At 55.9% G+C, this 19,983-nt stretch overlaps 1 protein-coding gene across 1 annotated transcript in view; it reads left to right on the top strand.

Moving 5' to 3' along the window:
• The first annotated feature begins 283 nt into the window (after positions 1-283).
• Positions 284-19,983, top strand: part of Plxnd1 (plexin D1) — a 40,209-nt gene continuing 20,509 nt past the window's right edge. The window contains exons 1-8 of the mRNA XM_021164791.1: positions 284-1,794; positions 14,502-14,678; positions 16,641-16,772; positions 16,995-17,095; positions 17,181-17,310; positions 18,485-18,662; positions 18,754-18,862; positions 19,177-19,279. Of these exons, the coding sequence (XP_021020450.1) occupies positions 478-1,794; positions 14,502-14,678; positions 16,641-16,772; positions 16,995-17,095; positions 17,181-17,310; positions 18,485-18,662; positions 18,754-18,862; positions 19,177-19,279 (2,247 nt within the window). The 5' untranslated portion in view covers positions 284-477. The remainder of the gene's footprint in view (positions 1,795-14,501; positions 14,679-16,640; positions 16,773-16,994; positions 17,096-17,180; positions 17,311-18,484; positions 18,663-18,753; positions 18,863-19,176; positions 19,280-19,983) is intronic.

Genomic DNA, 19,983 nt, shown 5'->3' with positions numbered 1-19,983 from the left:
ACTCTGAGCGGCGGTGGTAGGCAAACGGGAGCCCAAAAACAGAACAGAGAAGGTACTAGAGCGAGGAGAAAGAGAGGAAGGATAACAAACAACCGAGAGGAAGACATTCCAGGAGCTGGCCAGGAACCAGGAAAGAGGCAGGCAACTTGCGACTGCCCGGGTTTCGGCCACCAGCGACCTCGGACCGCGGGGCGTGGCCCAGAGGCGTGGCCGGGGGCGTGGCCCGGGGCGAAAGGGCGTGGGCCAAGCTGCTGGGGCGGGGAGATGGGCTGTGGGCGTGGCCTCCACGGAGCCGCCCCCGGGCTGAGCGCCGCTCCAGAGTCGGGCCGGGGCGCCGGGGCCGGGGGCGGCAGGCGCGGGCAGGAAGCGCCTCGCGGCCCGGGCCCGCCCCCCGCCTCTCGCCGCCTCCGAGCTCCCGGCTCCCGGCCGCGCCGCGCCCCATGCACTCGCCGCGCCGCGCAGCCCGCGCTCGCCTGGATGGCTCGTCGCGCCGCGGGCGGCGCACCCCCTAGCGCCCGGGCCGCCGCGGCCGTCCCCTTGCGTCCGCGCCCTCACTCGCGGGGCCCTGGTCTGCTGCCGCTGCCTCTGCTGCTGCTGCTCGGGGCGGCACAGGCCGGCGCCCTAGAGATCCAGCGCCGTTTCCCCTCGCCCACGCCCACCAACAACTTCGCCCTGGACGGCACAGCGGGCACCGTGTACTTGGCGGCAGTGAACCGCCTGTACCAACTGTCGAGTGCCAACTTGAGCCTGGAAGCCGAGGCGACCGTGGGTCCTGTGCCGGACAGCCCGCTGTGTCACGCCCCGCAGCTCCCGCAGGCCTCGTGCGAGCACCCGCGGCGCCTCACGGACAACTACAACAAAATCCTGCAGTTGGACCCGGGCCAGGGTCTGGTGGTCGCGTGCGGCTCCATCTACCAGGGTCTGTGCCAGCTGAGGCGCCGGGGCAACATCTCAGCCCTGGCCGTGAGCTTTCCGCCTGCCGCGCCGACCGCAGAACCGGTCACCGTGTTCCCCAGCATGCTCAACGTGGCCGCCAACCACCCCAACGCGTCCACTGTGGGACTGGTGCTGCCGCCGACCTCGGGCACCGGGGGCAGCCGTCTGCTCGTGGGCGCCACGTACACCGGCTTCGGCAGCGCTTTCTTCCCGCGCAACCGTAGCCTAGAAGACCACCGCTTCGAGAACACGCCCGAGATCGCTATCCGCTCCCTGGACGCGCGTGGAGACTTGGCCAAGCTCTTCACCTTCGATCTCAACCCGTCGGACGATAACATCCTGAAGATCAAGCAGGGCGCCAAGGAGCAGCACAAGCTGGGCTTCGTGCGTGCCTTCTTGCACCCGGCGGTGCCACCTCACAGCGCGCAGCCCTACGCGTACCTGGCGCTCAACAGCGAGGCGCGTGCGGGCGACAAGGACAGCCAGGCGCGCAGCCTGCTGGCGCGCATCTGCCTGCCCCGCGGCGCGGGTGGCGACGCCAAGAAGCTCACAGAGTCCTACATCCAACTGGGCTTGCAGTGCGCGGGCGGCGCGGGCCGCGGCGACCTCTACAGCCGCCTCGTGTCGGTCTTCCCCGCGCGCGAGCAGTTCTTCGCCGTCTTCGAGCGGCCCCAGGGCGCCCCAGGTGCCCGCAACGCCCCGGCCGCGCTCTGCGCCTTCCGCTTCGACGACGTGCAGGCTGCCATTCGTGCAGCGCGCACCGCCTGCTTCGTGGAGCCGGCGCCCGACGTGGTGGCGGTGCTGGACAGTGTGGTGCAGGGCACCGGGCCGGCCTGCGAGAGCAAGCGCAACATACAGGTAAGCCATAGACCTGAGGGGCGTGTGCGGGGATACAGTATGCACGCAGATATCCCAGAGGATTGGTTACTGCCAGCGGTGCTGGCCCGGGAGCGTGCTGGGTCACAGGTGCTCACACCTAAGTGGGGAGGTCTAGGTTGTCAAGGTACCCAGGTGTTCCCCGAAGACAGCGCACCTACAAATCAGCTCTGCAGGTGGGGGCCACAGGTGTGTGCTGAGCTGAGATAGGGAGTGACACCAGGAGAGTGTTTAGGGAGACCGCGGGTGCCCTTAGGACATACCTCTGCACCCTGGCAGATGTGTGATGGGTGTGGCACCTGGCACTGAAGATAAAGGGCAGGTGGGTCCGAAGGGCTGAGTATTTGACAGGGACACCCATCGGAGACCCCAAGAGTGTAGACCTTGCAGGGATGTAAACTCCCAGTGGGAGCCCGTGCCAGGGGACACTGGTATTTGGGAAGTGATTGGTTCCCTAGTGAGGCCACCTGGTTGGCAAACAGGTGTGTGCTCAAGGCCACCTCAACAAATAGCAGATGAGCAGCTAGCAGGTGGTGTGGCAGACCTGTGATCACAAATGCTGTGGTCTTTTAACTTAAGCCAGCCATTCTCAACATGTGGGTTGTGTGTGACCCCTTTGGAGCCAGACAACCCTCTCACGGGGGCTGCATTATCCTGCATATCAGATATTTACATTGTGATTCATAAAGGTAGCAAAATTACAATTATGAAGTAGTAACAATGAATTAATTTTATGATGGGGGGGGGTGGTCATACCAAGCCTTAGGAAGGTTGAGAACCACAGACCTAGTGTGTGGTATGTCAAATGTCTTCAGCAAGTGTGTTCTCATCCCTTTGTACATACAGATGAAGAAATGGGTGTAAGTTTTAAGGGATGCACAAACAGCTGAAAAGGAGCAGAGGTGGGGCTTGCTTGAACACAAGTTGTTTGCCCCACCCCCCACCCCCCTATGTGTCCATGGTGCTGGGGCTTTGCGGCCTTACAGATGTGGAATGGGGGCATCCAGGCAGCCTGGCCAGACAAATGGAAGATGTAAAAGGAGTGAATCTTTGGTGGAGAACTATAGGGCTGAGGGTGAGGCGGGGCCTCAGGGTGGGCAGTGGCAAGAGAGCCAGGCTAGGGGATCCCCAAGTGAATTGGCCTTGGGTACAGCCAGTCCCCTCTAAGAATTTCACAACAGAACTCATTTTCTTTCAACCCCAAAATGACACTGAGTTTACAAAGGGCTAAGCCCAGCCTTCTGGGCTCACTGAGGCTCCCTGCCTTGTCTCTTTCTCTGTGGTCCTCAGGGGTAGCAAGACTATACCGTGGGCGTGCCCAACACTGGGGCTTTGAGCAAGCACAGATTCCTTCTCTTGGCAGAGACTCCCTCAGCCGCCTACCACCCTGCCGACTGACCCCTCACAAGAAAGGTCATAGCGGGTGAGAGGCAGAAGGACTGTCTGAAGTTTGTGGCGCTGCTACCCAGCAGGGTCAGGCCCTGTGCAGTTCTGGGGTGAGGGCAGCCACTGTTCTTCTCTCCGGAGCCTTGCCATGGCTGTGCCTTGGCTGAATCTGAAGGCTGGGAGAGTAGGAAGAGGGAAGCTCTGTGGGCAAGGGAGGCAGCCCTTCGTGGGCCCCTGGCTGATGAAGGGTTCTGCGGGATTCCTCAGGCCGCTTCTCCCCTCCCCCTCCAGTTAGATGTGTCCTGATTCCCACGGTCCTTGGTGCCCCCCTGGGCCGGCACAGTGACTCACCCAGCTGAAGGCAGCTGGATTGTCGTCCTCCCTATGGGGGCAGGGCCTCTACAGGGAAATTAGCCCCAGGGCAGTGTAGTTAAGGCCTGCCCCTCACCCCAAAGCCACACAGTCTCTCTGCTAGGGCTCTTCTAGGTTCGTCTGCTGTGTTCTTCCTAATGCCCAGCTGTGGACACAGGCTAGGGCCCCCTGGCAGGAGGACCTGCAGCAGGCCAAGGTGCTTGCTGTCGTTTCCAAGCTGCTGCTGGCCCCCCTACACGGGCTTGAAGTCCCTCTCTCAGTGCCTGGCTATGTGGCCTTGATGGGGCAACAGAATCTTCTGAAGTTCCCTAAAGCTAGTGTAATGCACAGTCGTCTTCCCACAGAGGCATTAGGACCGCAAACACAGTCTTCCCACAGAGGACCAAATGAGCAAGGTAACCACAAAGGCAAGCGCTCAGTGCCCAGCGCACACAGTCATTGGTTGGTTGAGCTGTTCTCACCCCTGGGGATGCAGTTAGCTCTTAGCTGGGCTCTAGGCTGTCCTGGAAACATGTCCTCATCAGGCCTGCTCTGCAGCTATAAGACCCCCACCACTTGCACTCGCAGCCTCCTGTGGGTCCCCTGAACATTTTACCAAACCCCTAATGTCATGAGACCTCTGCTTTCCGGGGACCCTCATGGGACTCTCTGGTTTCTGGCCTCCTGGACAATACAGAGACCTAAGGATGGACTGGGTCTCATGTAGCACAGGTCAGTTTTAGGCTCACTGGTGGGGTTAAGGACATGTGCCACCAAACTCTGTGTGTGTGTGTCCTTGAGTATTAAACCCAGGCTCTAGGTGAATGCTAGAAAAGTGTAGCACCAACTGAACTACATCCTGTCTCAAATAGAGTCCTCTTCAGAGCACCTAGGGTCAGGGTGGGCACTGCCACACACTGTCCCCTGCCAAGCACAGGGGCTGGCAATTGTGTGATCTAGAAAGCCCACGGTGGCTGGCAAGGAGGAGGGACCCATAAGGAACAGCAATCAAGATGCTCAGGGTGAGATATCCTCTGACGTCTGCTGTGTGTTGGCTCTGCACCCCTGTGCTGTCACCACAGGGCAATGGGCTGGACCTGTGTGCCTCCACTGTGGCGTGTCCAGCAGCAGGTGGAAGGAAAGGAGGTGGGATTAGGTGGGGTTTCCTTCCTCACACCGCAGCATGTTCAGAGGGAAAGCATGTTGGACCGTTATATGCTGTTGGTAGAGAAACTGAGGCAGGGAATGACAAGGTAGAGCTGACTGGATGCGATTCCTTTCTCTGAATCTTTTGCCTGTAAATGACCATGATGTGTGTGTGTGTGTGTGTGTGTGTGTGTGTGTACTTAAGTTGCAGGACAGCACAGCAAATGCCAGGTCTGCTTTTTTTTTTCCCATGGTGTCTTTTTATAGTAATGGCAGGGGGAAAAAAAAAACCCAGGCAGTTTTTAAAGCAGGCATACAGTGGGTGGCACACAGCTCAGGAAGGTATTTTCTACACCAATTTCAGGGCTGAGATGGCAGGTGGTGGCGGAGGGAGAGAGCTTCCAAGACAGGTTTTAGGTTTGTGAAAGGATTTGAAGTCAGCACCCTGTGTCAAGGAGGCAAACAGAGACCCTTGTGGGATTGAGGAGAGGGGCTGGCTGGGATAGCCTCCCCTGGAAAGACAGCTGGGGGCCACTCTGAGAATGTCTGGCTCCCGTGTACCCAGGGACAAAGTTGACAGAGCTCTGCCCTGCCCTGCCCATATGCTGTGTAACCCAGGGCCAGTCAGTTACCCTCTCTGTGCCTCATGCGTCCTCATTTTAAGTCTGTGTCTCCTTTCAAAGATGTGGGTCAAAAAAAAAAATCCCATATGCTGCACCCAGGAAATGGCAGGTGCAGGTACCAGGGAGAGAATCGACATCTGAGCCCAGCGTGCTGGTGTGTGGAGCAGACAGCAGGTGCTCGGAAAAGGGTGGGCTGGGCCCTTGCAGCTGATGAGCTCACACCAGGCTCTGAGGGAGCCAGGATGAAGCAGAGAACTATGGTGAGAGTGTGGGCAGGCCCTATCCCCACAGGAGCTCAGTGGGGCACGCAGGCTGAAAGCTAGCGAGGCCAGTGCCTGCTGTGCACCAACTCTCGGAGGTTGGGGCAACCGAGGAAGCTGAGGCCTCTCAGTTTGTTTGTTTGTTTGTTTGTTTGTTTGTTTGTTTGTTTTGTGGGGTGGGTTGGGCAGACCCAGAACCTGCTGCCTACTGCTGGAGGGATGTTTGCCACTGTCTTGTTCTGTCTACCCACACTCAGTCCTCACACAGTGAGGCTTACAGTGGGGGAAACTGAGAGAAACCCAGATAGGGCAAGGGACTTGCCCTGTGGGTTCCAGGTCACCAGAGTGTGGGGTGATTGTGGTCTCCCTGTGACCAGCCTTCACTGAAGGATGGCTTGGCCAGCTGAGAGCTCTGGGCTCGGGTGCCTAGGTTCTCCCATGACTGTAATGAGGTCATTTGGGCAATTCCCGGTGGGGGCTGGGCACCACAGCTCCTGAGAAATAGATGGGTGGGGGAAGCCACTGAGCATGTGCAGAAGGGCCGGGTGCTCAAGCCTCCTGGTCACAGAAGAGGCCTGAGAGCATCTAGCTGTACTTCCCTCTGAAAATGCAGCCTCTTAGCCAGGTGCGACCCCAACACTTAGGAGGCCGGAACAGGAGGGCTGTCAGTTAGACGCCAGCCTGAACTGTGTAGGGAGACCTTGTCCCACACCAAAACCAAAAGTAAAGGAACAAGAACATCCCTTCTCTGGAAAGGGGTGAGGGCCCCAGCTCTTGGGAGTATGGAAATGCAGTTATCAGACAGTCGGAACACAGACTAGGCAGGTTCCTTCTGTTTTTTTCCAGTGGGGTCCTGAGTTACTTGTGTTGAGGTCAGAGCAAAGAGACTACTCAGGGAAGTGCAGATGGATTTCATGGCCCAGGACACAGGCACAGTAGAGAACATTTCTATTTGGCAGGCTGGGTAGCCTTGTGCATGAAGTTTAGGGGGCAAGTATGGGGTTCAAGTTCTGGTGGCTGCTGCGGGATCTGGGAATCTGATCTGAGCCAGACCATGTCTTGACAGAGTCCCTCATTCAGCCACCCAAACTGCAAATGTCCCTTTGTAATTAATGAGGTGCCTTGAGAGTTTGTTCTGTGCCAGACATTTGCAAAGTACCTTAGATAAGCCCAGCTCTCCTTGCCCAAAACAGTAAGATGGCGTTTATCTACATCTACACTGATGCACACGCTTGGAGAAGCCACACGTCAGTGTCTTGTGTCACTCGAAGACAGGATCTCTCATTGAACCAGGGGCTTATTTCCTAGACTGGCTGACAGTGAGCTCCAAGTATTCTCCTGCCTCAGCCTCCCAGTGCTGAGATTATAGGTTCAAGCAGCCAGACCCAGCTTTTCATGTGGAGCTGGGATCTGAACCCAGAGCCTTGTACTTGTGCATTGAGCACTTTAAAAAAAAATGAGTCCATTTTAAAGGTGGGAAAATGGAGCCTAAGAATGGCCTAAGATGGCAGGCAGTGAGTGTTCCCAGAATTGTTCCAGTCTAGCGTGAGAACCTTTCAGCCACTCCCAGATGTGGGGCCTCTGCCCTTTCCCTGGGTTGCCGTCTTCCGTGGTTTGTCATGTCCTGCATCTTAATTCCTAGGGACATCCCTTAGGGAGGGGACTAGGCTTGTTGCATGGCCCAAAGAGAGAAGGTATAGACCCTGCCCCAGTATCCCAGAATCCCAGAAAACTTAGGACCTGTGCTGAGCCTCATCCAATAGGAGGGCTCCCTGGAGGTGGTGGCTCTGGACAGCACCTGAAGGATATCTAGACAGGGAAGGAAGGAATCATGGCAGGGACAAGGTGAGGGCTGACTTAGCCAGCAGGGCTGAGACTGAGAACATAGAGTCCTGTCTATGGACCAATTTCTTAGATACCGTTCTGCCGTTCCTGAGGATCCAGTGTGGCCTTAGACTGAGGACACATGGCTCATTTGGCTCTGGAAAAGTCCAAGCTGCTACCAGTTGCTGGCTAGTTTCCCCTGTGATGGCTGCACCAGGTAATTCCCAAGGCCTTTCCAGCTCCTGACAATGGTGTGAGCATTGCCATGGAAACCAGCTGTCCCTGAGTGGGGACAACCCCAAGAGTGTCTCAGAGCGCCAGAATAGGAACCAAGCTACCCCAGAACATAGCTTCCTCTTGTCAAAGTCCATGTTGGGGCCACCCAGGTGGGCATCTGGTGGCCCCACTGAAGTAGCTTCCTCTGGTGCTGACACGTGATGTCACCAAGCTCCCAGGCAGCCAGGCCTTTGCTCTCCCAATGCACTGTCCTCAGCTCCAAACCCCATAAATCACATAAGATGGAGGATGGATGGAGGAAGGAAGCCTGCGGCTCTAGTCCAAGGCCTGTGCAGCCCCAGAGGGCCGATCACAGCAGCACTTTAGGCCCCATCAGTAAATAACAGAACTGCGGGTAGTAACCTTGAGTGGAGGCCTCGGGCTGGAGCCATGCTGGGCGCTGGCTAGCTGCCCGAATGGGTCATCTCAGCCCTGTTTGTGTGCTGTGTTACGTTGCAGCAGGCCTCGGTTTCTCCACCTGGCTCTCGAGGGCTTGCTAGCACCAAGTGGCTGTGATGGTGGCAGCCGTTGGGAGCCACAGACTGCAGAACCAGCTGACCTGCCTGGAGCCTCGGAAGCCCCAAGTGTGTCAGTACCCAAGGGACTGGGGACTACAGAAGGCCAGAGAGGAGGAAGGCTGCGCTGTAGAGGAGGTGTGAGACTCAGGCTGTTCCTAGCCCTCAAGGGACCAGTAGTGGCCAGCTCCGGAGACACAGCTGGTCCCCTGCAGTGAGGAAGAAGCAGAAAGCCATCTTGCTGGAGGAGGCCTGCCTACTGGAGCTAGCTGGGGGGTAGGGCCTTGGGCTGGGGACAAACACAGTGCTGCATATACTACACCACACTGTGTTCCTGGGGGACAAGTTGGGGGGGGAGAGCGGGGAGGATGCTGGGGACTGGGCCAGGCCAGGGAATGAGAAACAGCCTGGAGAAGGGGGAGCTGGGTGTCTGGCTGGCTGTGGCCAGCTAGCCGAACAACCACCATCTGAGTAAGCTCTGCAGGGTCTAGGCAGCAGCCGCTCAGGCCACCAAACTCGGACTGTGCAGGATGCTAAGAAACTCACGCAGACACCTGACTGCTGTTGGTACCCAGCGGTCAGCTGGCAGGGCTTCTCCATTCTTGGGCACCCTGACTCTGCCGATGCCCCCAAAGCCACCTGGGAACATTTACTGAGCAGCTGTGAGCTTAGCACCTCTAGTAGTCCTGTGTGGCAGGTGCTGTTACTGTCCCAGCCTCACAGATAAGGAAGCCAGCCAAGGGCTGGGCTGTGTGTCTTAAGGAAGGCCCTGCCCGCCTCTGTGCTAGGCAGCTCCTGGAGGTATCGTGATGGCCTTGGGAGGTGCATGGGCTCCTGGGCAGGAACAGTTTCCTCGGAGAGAACCTTCCAGAACTGAGTCTGTCATCTCCCCTGGCCAGAGCTGATACATAGTAGGTTTTAAGGAATCTTTGTGCCTCAATTTACCCTCAAGTGAGACATTGCTTCCATGGAGCTGCCATGTTCCAAAGGGCAGCCTGTGCTGAAGCTGGGAGTGGGGCTTTAAGGCTGGATTTCTTGGAGGTGAAGTTCTGCTTCTGATCTCATATCTGTGCAGGCTCCAGACAATTTCTTTTATTCCTGAGACAAATATTAATGCCAAGGGCAGAGAGCCCCAAGCGGCTGGGCTCTGCAGGAAGCTGCTGCCTGCCGAGGTCGCCCTTTCTCCTGGGCCTGCCACCCCCACGTCCTCAGGAGAACCCTGCCCCATCCAGCCTGGATCCCTGTCCTTATTCTTCTGCAGAGATCAGGGCTTGAGAGTCTAGGAGGTGTGACTCCACGTGGGGCAGAGATGAGGGAGGAGTTGCCCAGAACACAGATCTCAGATCAGCCACAGGTCAGGGTCGCTTTGAGAGAGCCCTTGATGGCTTATGTTTATACTGACGGAATGCTGTTGAACTGCAGAGAGGTCATGGTCTACTCTGCAGCTGTGTGTGTATGTGTTTTAATAAGCATCATATTTGAACTAATTTTCAACTTACAGGACTGTAAGTTATGAAGGCAGGAAGGGAAATCTTCCCCTGTGTCCCTCTCCCCCAGTCCTCTTTGCTAACATTCCACACTACCATAATACCACACAGTATTGGGCCCCCTCCGACCCTCAGCTAAGTTGCAGGCTCCCAGTGGGATGGGGTGTGGCTCTCACAGAGCCCCTGTCTAACAGACTCCACCCCAGAGCAGTAGAGGAGAAACCCTCCCATTGGCTACTGTCGGGGTCTTTAAGAGGGGAGTTCTGGACAGCTCAGTAGCCTCTGTCATCCCACAGTCAGCTATGTGACACTTCTGAGCAGTTGCGAGCCTTCCATTCTGGGCCTCAGACAGGAAGGTGTCCCTAGGCCAGGGACAGCTGCACAGTAGTAGGCACCTGGGATGGAACCCGTTGCCGTGTCTCATCCTCCTCTGAGTGCCTGCTGCGGAGCTGTAAAGGTCTGGCAGGGTCTGTGGGAAGGCTATGGCGGGCATACTGTAAGCCCTCCTGGAGCTGGCTTCCTAGGAGAGAAGAGCTGTATCCAGCTGCAATTACTGAAGGAGTGAAATCAATAGGGCAGCCCTTTAATGGAGAGTGGGCAGCGCTGAGCTTGGCCCCAGGAGGTAGCCGGCTCAACAGGGAGGGGCTGCGTGCTCTCAAGGAAGAGCTGAAATCAGTGGCCATTACCTACCCCATTTTAGAGAGGGACAAACTGAGGTTCTTACAGGAAACAGAGCTAGCTGCTAGATTTCGTGCTGCCCCAAACAATAGGCAGGCCGTGAACCTCCCTTGCTTTGCAGGCACGCCATGGCTGTATTGCCTTCCATCACTGCTTAGAAAGGAAGCGGCTGAATGGAATGTTTACACCTTAGTCAAAATTAATTTCCCTTCTTTAGTAAATCTTCACCCATGAGCTCTCCAGAGGGACCATTATGCGTCTAATACACCTGAATAAAGAGAAGTGCTGGCCGTTACAGTGTTCTCTCTCTCTCTCTCTCTCTCTCTCTCTCTCTCTCACACACACACACACACACACACACACAGAGAGAGAGAGAGAGAGAGAATGAGAATGTGTCTGCATACACCTATGGGATGGATGTTCACATGCATGTGGAGGACCGAAAACCTTGGGTGTCGTCCTCACGGGCTTTTCAAAGTGGTCTAGGCTCGCTGGCTAGTGAGCTGCAAGGATCTGCCTGCCACTGTCACCCCCACCCTACCTCCTGAGTTCTGGGAGTCCAAGCCTCTGCCACCAAACTCATTGTTTTTTGTTTGCTTTAATTATGGTTTCTGGGGATTAATCTCAGGTCCTTATGCCTTCAGAGCAAGCTCTTGTCCAACAGAGCCATCTTCTCGTCCCTGGGCTTGTCTTTTTAAGAGTCTCATATTGATTGACTAGAGCCTTGCAGGCTGGGTTACCTGGAGAGGAGGCATGGTGGAGCTGGGCCTAAGGGCCCAGACACTGGCTGCTAAGGGACATGGGTGGGATGTTTCAAGAACTGCAGAGAAATGGTGTTGTTGGCCTTAAGTGTGAGTAATGGGCAGAATGGAGGGAGGGGCCTGAGCATTCGGTGGGGTGAAATCCCTCCGCACACAGCAAGGACAGTGCAGCTGTGTCATGGGGACGGTGGTGTGCTCTGTCCCATTGAGCTAGGAATAGGCTGGGGTTGTGTGGGCCACTTCAGTGAATGAGGTGCTAGGGGAGAAATTCCAGGCTGTGGGGCCCATGGCCCTGATCACCAAGTTCTGCAAGGCCACCCTCAGGGCCTCTGTGGGTGTCCCAGCCCTGCTCCTGCAGGAGCCACTTGTAGTCTGAGGGTTTCTGGCCCAGGCAGGCAGCTTCCCTCCACATAGATCATTCCAGCCCCTGTTGCTCACTTCTCCTTTAAAAAAAAAAAAAGCTTTTTTTTTTTTTTTTTTTTAGATTTTATTTTTAGGATAAGAGAAAGAGAGAGAGAGAAAAAAAAAAAGGTTGGGGGAAAGGCTTTTTCGAAAATTCCTTCGGCACAGAATTAATGGCTTGTGAACGTCAGGGCAGGCTGCGGGAGTCAGTTCCCAGCCTTTCCACAGCCTCCCCTCTCACAGCGGCCCACAAATCACCCCCAGCCCATCAATGGCTCTGCCTTTCCCAGGACCCACACTCTGGCTGGACAGCCAGACAGGGCTCAGAGGAGCACCCAGAGCCGACTCTGGGGGTCTCCCAGAGCTCATCTCCCACCGCAGGGATTTACAATATTTTAATTTAAAAAACAACTTATTTAATGACGCAAGTAAGTAATGTGTATTCAGCGAAAGTTATGTAAGTTGTGGGAGACCATGGTCTCAGTGGGACAGGACAGCTGTAGCCCTTGTGGTGCTCCAGGACAGCTGGGGAGGAGCGCCCAGCCTGGGGGTCATCTCAGCTCACGTACATCCAGGACAAAGGCAAGTGGGTTGGGGCTGAAGTTCGCTCAGGTCAGGAGTCAGAGTGCACAGTGACTCTGTTTGCAGTCTCACTTACTCTCGGTCAGCCAAGGTCTAAGAGTATTAATGGAAAATTCCAGAAATAAACAATTCATGATCTTGAAATTGCTTGCTGTGCCGAGTACCACACAGCCGGAGAAGTCTTGTGTTGTCCATCCCTACCCTGCCTTTGAGTCTGGGCTCTGTCCAGCGTTTCCACCCTGCCTAAGCTACCCACCTGGTAGCTGCTCAGTAGTCATGGTTCCTGATGTCCTGTCCCCAAATGCCAGAGCTTGGTTTGCATGGTCCTTACTCTTCTTAAAGTGCAAGTGTACGGTGGTGGGCAATTTGATACATCTCGGAAAGCCATGACATGCCTGCCTTGGGAGAAGGGGTGGAAATTCTTGCTGCCGAGGTCTGTGGTACAGTAAGATTGTGGGCCAGAGCCCACACTTCCTGTGCTCCATTGCCGTGTTCCTCAATTGTCCCACTATTGCCTCCCTTACAGAGATGACTGATAAACTCTCATTGGGAGAGACTATGGGACCAAAATGAGTATATAGGATTTGGTCCTTGTGTTTTCTGACATTCCCCAGAGGACTCCGGACGTGTTCCTGTCAGGCGCTGCTGTGCAGGAACCTGATAGACAGGGACAGGAGCAGAGACAGTGGCCCTGAGGCAGGACTGGCGTGTGAGGCACAGATACAGGTTAGATGGTGGCATGAAGACCCGAGAGAGCTGAGCTGAGGGCTGGGGTCAGAGAAGCCCCATTGAGGTGGGCGAGGCCACAAGCTTCGGAGTAGGCAGCTTCTGTGTGCGGGGCAAATATTCTGCCATCAAACTTATCCCGGCATCTCAGACTCCACCCATGTAGGAGCGTGTGTCTAGGGGTCAGGGGACAACTTTCAGGAGTCTGGTCTCGACTTCTACTTTGAGGAAGTGACTTTCTTGTTGCTCATGTGAAGTTGGGATGAGTCTCCTGTCTCTGTCTACCATCTCTCCGTAAGAGTACTGGGGTTAAGAGGTGACACACTCAGGTCATTAGGCCTGTGTGACAAGCACCCACCCATACCCCTGCACCATCTCATTAGCCACCTCCCCCACCCCCATCCCATTCACCTTTCTCTTTTTTTCAATTTTTAGTTTTTATTTTTAATTTTTTAATTTAAATTAATTTCATACAAAATATTTTGATCCTATTCTTTCCCCTCCCACATTCCTCCCAGATCCTCCCAATCTCTCTACCCACCCGGGTCTTCTCTCTCACTAGCTTGGAACTCACCAAACATCCATGATGGTTGGCTAGTAGTTCCCAGGGAACCACCTGTCTGCCCCTGCAGCACTGGGATCCCACAAGTGCAACACTCTATCTGGCTTTCAAACTCCGGTCATCACACTTGTGTGGCAAATACTTTACAGACTGAGCCATACCACAGCCTTCACATCTATTCTGTTATTGGATTAGGCACCAGTCATAGCCTGACAGCCACTGGTACCTGCTTAAGTCTGACCCAGCACCAGCTGAAGACCTTGACCTCTGCAAACTCAGTCCACCACTGATCTTGTCTCAACTCCCAAAGGGGAAGTATGTGCACACGCCCATTTTATAGCTGAGTAAAGTGAGGCTCAGAAAAGCAAAGTAACATGCCAGGGTCAGCCATAGCAACCCTCAAGGACACAATTTACCCATGGGTTTTAGACCAGGGCACTTCAGCCCCAATCCATAGCTGTGGGGGTGGGGGTGGCCTACTCCAAAATTGTCCCAAGAAACCTAGGGAATGGGAACGGATGCTAGAACTGTGAGGGAAACACAGTGGAGATGGAAGGGACGCCTCATGGATGTCACTTCAGTAGTGAACTAAGGCAAGGATGACCTCAGTGACCAGATATGGGCTCTCCTGGCCTCTCTGCTATGTGTGGCCAGGAGGAATGCTGTGGCCAGGTATGTGGCTGTGCCGTATTGCTCAGGCTGGGCTGAAATTCCCAGGGTCAGGTGAGTCTCCTGCCTCAGCTTCCCCAGTGTCTGGGACTGCAGGTAGTGTACCCCTGTACCTTTGGTCACTAAAAAGCTCCAGTTTATGACCAGTCCCTTGGCCAGCCTGCGCTCCAGTTTATGACCAGTCCCTTGGCCAGCCTGCCTTGCCTCCCTCCCTCCCTTCCCCACCCCCAGTCTATTCCCCACATATCTTAAACACCAGCCATCTCCTACGAGTAGCTGTGTCACCCAAGGTCAAGGCTAGACCTGGGTAGCATCTGGGGATCTATTTAGCCGGGCCTCTGTTTGGGTCAAGCAGGGTCTGAGAGCTGGGGTCTGCCTGTGTGAACAAGCGGGGAGCCAGAGAAGGTTCCAGAGCTGAGTCTAACCTGCCTGTCTTCGCAGCTGCAGCCAGAGCAGCTGGATTGTGGAGCGGCCCACCTGCAGCACCCACTGACCATCCTGCAGCCGCTGAGGGCATCGCCCGTGTTCCGTGCTCCAGGGCTCACGGCCGTGGCTGTGGCCAGTGCCAACAACTACACGGCCGTCTTTCTGGGCACCGCCACGGGGAGGCTCCTTAAGGTAAGCGTGCTCTACGGGAGCTCCCTGGGGAGGGCCACAGAGGGCCAGAGTCCCTCTGCTTTCTTCAGTTTTCCCTCTGGGCCTCCACAGCGGCCTGTCACAGAGGGAGGAACTGGCCTGAGTGATGTCTGCACATTGTCTGCTTTCAGCATCTCCTAGCCTGGGGCCTGCTGCCTGCCCTGCCACTTCTTGACCTTTGCAGTGCACAGGCTCCCCCTGGGCCTCTGTTTCTCTACTGGCTGCAGTTGTTGGGGGACAACAGCGCTGCTGGCCACCCCCTCAGGGGTCCAGTTTCTGGATTAACCATGAGGCCTTGCAAGTTCCAGAGCTAAGGGAGGGCAAGGAGCTGCTTCTCCTACCTGAGAGCAGACTGGACACCCCTGCCCGCCGCCTCTCCACCTCTCTGTGGGGAAGGTCAGCTTTGCAGCCAGGCCCAGCCTAATTGATTCAGAGTCCATAATCTAATTCCCTTTGGCAGCTGCCTGGGTGGGATGGGGGTGGGGCTTGGGCCCCACAGGCCTAGAACCACCTGTGGTGACCAGGGAGAAGGCAGGGCCCCTGGTTACTCAGCCTCGACCCACCCGGGCTCAGCTTTGTAGCCAGATGTGTGGCTTCTGCTTTTAACTGTTACTACTCGCTGTGTGACCTAAGGACATAGCTTATCTCCTCTGGACTCCGGGCTCTCCATCCACTGAGGAGGAATGAGGCAGAGCAGGACTGTGGTCAGAGCCCTCTCCCCCTTCTACCCACAAAACTGCAGTCATTAGGCACCTGCTGTTTACCCTGTGCCTCAGGGTACTTCACAGGCACCACGTCCTTTAGCTCTAGTCGAGCCAAGGATTCTATTCCACAGAAGCAGGCCGCTGAGGTCCTTCAACAAAGTGACTAGAGATAGCCTGTAATAGGGCCGTTGCTTTTTCATTTTTAATTGATTTCTACGTGCCATGCTTGGGATGGGATACAGAGCCTCAGCTGGGCCCCCAGGACTCAGTGAACACTGAGGAAGTAGAAATGAGTTGGCTGTCTGTTTGGTGTCTAGGGTAAGCGGGCATGGTGTGAGCCACGGCCAAGCCCCTCCCAGCATCCCAAGAGGCTTCCTGGCAACATCTCAGAGGCCAAGCCCGAGCCTGGAGAGACCTGGGGAGGACACAGTGTTGACCTGGCACACCCCAGAATAAAAAGGGTAGAGGGAGGGCTGTCGGGAAGGTGTGTGGCAAAAGTGAGGCAGGCCTGACTAGGCAAGGTGTATAATGTGTAACAGTGGAAGCAAAGTGAGAACGAGGAGGGGGTGTGGCTAGGGGTGTGGCTAGGAGGTGTGGCTAGGTGGATCCTTAAGCTATCAAATGCCACAGCCAGTTTCTTCCTGCAGGGAACCTCTGCAGGTTTTAGAAACCCAGAGAAAGGTAAGTGGGAGGCCCCATAGGTGTCCAGACTACAGTAGCGTCTTGGAGCCTTGAGCACCCAGCCTGTGAGGATGAGAGGGGACACAGACAGCAGGGCTTTGCCAGTCCCTGAAGAGCCATGCAGAGGGGCCTGGGACCTCGCATTCTGCTTGTCTTATCTCCTGTATCCCCACAGCCCCGTGGAACGATGGCCATCCTGACTCTTATTCACTGGGGAAACTGAGGCTCAGGGAGGGAAACCAACTCATTTGGATTATAGTGCATGTCAGAAATAGAATTCAAGCCTTGCTATTAGCCATGACAACCAGCAGCCTCCCAGAGAATGGTTTGGGAGCTACAGCCCACACATACTTGGGGGAGATGTTGGAGTCTAGCAGGACAGGAGTTCCTGGTGGGGGCGCTGTTGAGTCAGTGAGAATGGCGCATGTGCACTCCACTTAGGACACCCCCCCCCCTTTCCCTTTCACCCTGGAACATCTGAGCAGGAGGGGAGAGGAGACTCCACCCCTGACCTCGTGGTCCCCGGCACCATAGGTGATGGCCTTTCTTCCTTCCACAGATCAGCTTGAATGAGAGCATGCAGGTAGTAAGCAGGCGAGTGCTAACTGTAGCCTATGGGGAGCCTGTGCACCACGTCATGCAGTTTGACCCCATGGATCCTGGTTACCTATACCTGATGACATCCCACCAGGTGAGGAACCCTAGCCAGCCAGCTTTGGTGCCGGGCCTTTGCGCATGCTGAACCCTCCTGTCGGGGACACCTCCTTCCCCACCTCCATCTTTGCTCACACGCTGCTTCAAGGAGGCTATATTTACCCGCACGTACCCTCTACTAATACCTCCAGAGTTAGCCACCCTAGCCTCACGAGGGAGAGGTGACTCCCTTGCTCAGCTGGGCCCCCTCTGCCTGCAGATGGCCCGAGTGAAGGTGGCAGCGTGTGAGGTACACTCCACCTGCGGGGACTGCGTGGGTGCGGCCGATGCCTACTGTGGTTGGTGCACTCTGGAGACCCGGTGAGGCCCCTCAGCTGACGGCAGGGCAGGGAGGGCTGTAGGGACGGTGGCCGTGGCCTAGGACCTGACCCCACGGTGCCTGCAGGTGCACACTCCAGCAGGATTGCACCAACTCCAGCCAGCCACATTTCTGGACCAGTGCCAGTGAGGGCCCCAGCCGCTGCCCTGCCATGACAGTACTGCCCTCGGAGATTGATGTGCACCGGGACTACACAGTGAGTGGAGCCACACCAGCCTACAGCCCACAGGCACAACCAGCGGCAGCCAGGCTTTAGGAAGCTCACAGCAAGGGCCAGGCACCATCTCGGTGGCTGGGCCACCTCTTCAAGGTTCTGCCTTGGCCTCTTGCAAGACCTAGTCCACAGTTAGGACCATGCAACCTGAGTACATAGCAGTGCACAGGGCCACTGCTGGCGTTTAAATGACAGTTTCTGAATATGCTGACTTGGGACACCCAGATAGAAAATAAACCCTTCTTGCCTTCTTCTGGGAGTGTTAGTGGCCATCACTTATCCCTGATATGGGACAGACAGGGCTGGTAGCTAGTTCATGCCTGCAGCAAGGTGGATGGCCCAGCAGCTAGGGCCCTCCTAGCTCCTCCTCACTGACTCCTCTAAGGACAGGGCCATCCTATGTCACCCCAAGGGGTTCCAGTGGTCCAACTGGTCTACTCCACCAGGTCACATGTCAGTCCTGGCCTGGCCTCGTCCCTGGGCAGCCTGGGGTAGGCACAGTCATTCATCCCCTTGTCCATTCACATTGTACTGAGCACTTACTGGGTGCCGTGTGTGTACATACTCTGGGGACCAACCCTTGGCCTGGGAGGAGCTGATGTGCTCTTGGAGGGAGAGAATAGGACAGGTAAAATATAGAGGTGGGATTGCATGCAGAATAGAGTCAGGTGGGGCACAGTGGTAGGCAAGAAAACGGTGCCCACCAGCCTTGCTCTGGGAGAGGGTGTGGAGTATGAGGACGATAGCTTCATAGCAAACTACAGTCCAGGGGCCCTAAGGTAGGAGTGAGGTCCACATGTCTGGGGGTGGAGAGTGGGGCCTAGCAACCGTGTGCTGCAGAGGCCTTCTGTTTTGAGATACCATAGCCCAGTCCAGCCTTGTACTTGTAGCAATCCTCCTGCCCCAGCTTCCTAAGTGCTGGGATTGCAAGCTGTGTCGAAACGCCTGGTTGACAGAGCCTGTGTGACCTCTGAGATGAGGAGCCTCAAGTGGAAACACTAAAGCCCCAGGGTGTCTTCCGAGTAGAGAGCCTTGGCTTCCCTCGAGACAAACCGTTTTCGGAGAGACACTCAGGCAGGATCAGGCAGATGCTCTTTTGCGATAGCATCTGTAAGGGGCACGACCTGGACCTCACCTGAGGGCATCTCTCCCCCAGGGTATGATCTTACAGATTTCAGGAAGCCTGCCCAGCCTTAGCGGCATGGAGATGGCTTGTGACTATGGAAATGGCGTTCGAACGGTGGCCCGGGTACCTGGCCCTGCCTATGATCATCAGATTGCCTACTGCAATCTCCTGCCCAGGGCCCAGTTTCCATCCTTTCCTGCTGGCCAGGGTGAGTGCCCGGCTGTGATGCCAGCCCAAGGGTGGGACCCTGCCAGCATCCCCTGTGGATGACGACATTCGTATCTCTGATCACTTTCCAGACCACGTGACTGTTGAGATGTCTGTAAGGGTCAAAGGACACAACATTGTCTCAGCCAATTTCACCATCTACGACTGCAGCCGAATTGGACAAGTCTACCCCCATACAGCGTGAGTGGGCATCGGGAGGGGGAACAGGCCCCACCCAGCTTAGAGAACAGCTTCAGACCCTGGAACACACAACAGACGGGATGCAGTACACACAACAGACAGGATCCCATACCTTTCCCTTGCATGTAGCAAGCTTTGACCAGCCAGGCCCTGCAAACTGACACCAGACTGGCAGAGGCAGACTAAGAGTCTACCTGTTTCTCCCTTGCATACCTCTCATTAGTGGGAAGCTCACTACCAAGCAAGATGGCCCACCTGCCCCCTTTCTCCAAGGCACTAGGGTCATCCTTTCTGAGGGACCCCTTGTCTTCCAGCTGTACCAGCTGCCTATCCACACAGTGGCCTTGCTCCTGGTGCATCCAGCTGCATTCATGTGTCTCCAACCAGTCTCAGTGCCAGGACTCGCCAAACCCCACGGTAAGCCTTGTCTTGGGTCTACCCCACCCACAGCTTTAGTACCCACTTCTCTTGATTTTAAAGTTACCATAATCCTGGCATTGCACTAACAGCCCGGGGTGGGGTGGGGCAGGGAACTGACTCATCACTTCGTGTTCAGCCAATCCCTGTGGCTGGGCAAGCTGGTGGCCTTTTTTCCTCCCCTGCCCTTGAATCTCTCTGGGTAACTACTCCAGGAAAGCTGGTTCTTAGAGGCGACACTTCAGGGCTACAGTGTGACCTTCTGGAAAGTCCGAGCCAGGCTGAAGCTGTGCCCTTCATCCACAGCGGATGCTAAGGGTGGAACATTGTCATCCCCTGTTTACAGTTTCTCAGACACTTCAATCCTTTGTCCCTGTGGCTTTAAGAGGAGGTGGCTTATTCAAGACCACCTACCTGGGAGGCCTTGAACCCAAATCCCTCTGCCTTTCTTTGAAATATAGAGTTAGGTACTAAGACCCCTGGCTCTGTTCCCATGATGTGTCACCTTCACCCTGGAAGGCCCCTCCCTCTCTCAGGGGTCACACGTGAAATTCCCAGACCTTAGCAGGGGAATAGCAGTGCCTCGAGCTTAGACATACCTCCCCTTGCTTTATGTCAGGGCTGTGCACCCTGGGAGGGGCTGCCACAGCCTCAGCCGGACCCTCAGGCCAGCCTTCAGCAGCATGCAGAAACCACACCCAGCT

This window comes from Mus caroli, chromosome 6 (assembly GCF_900094665.2).
Source record: "Mus caroli chromosome 6, CAROLI_EIJ_v1.1, whole genome shotgun sequence".
NCBI lineage: Eukaryota > Metazoa > Chordata > Mammalia > Rodentia > Muridae > Mus > Mus caroli.
The sequence above is the reverse complement of the archived record's forward strand: the minus strand, read 5'-3'. Positions and strand labels throughout refer to the sequence as shown.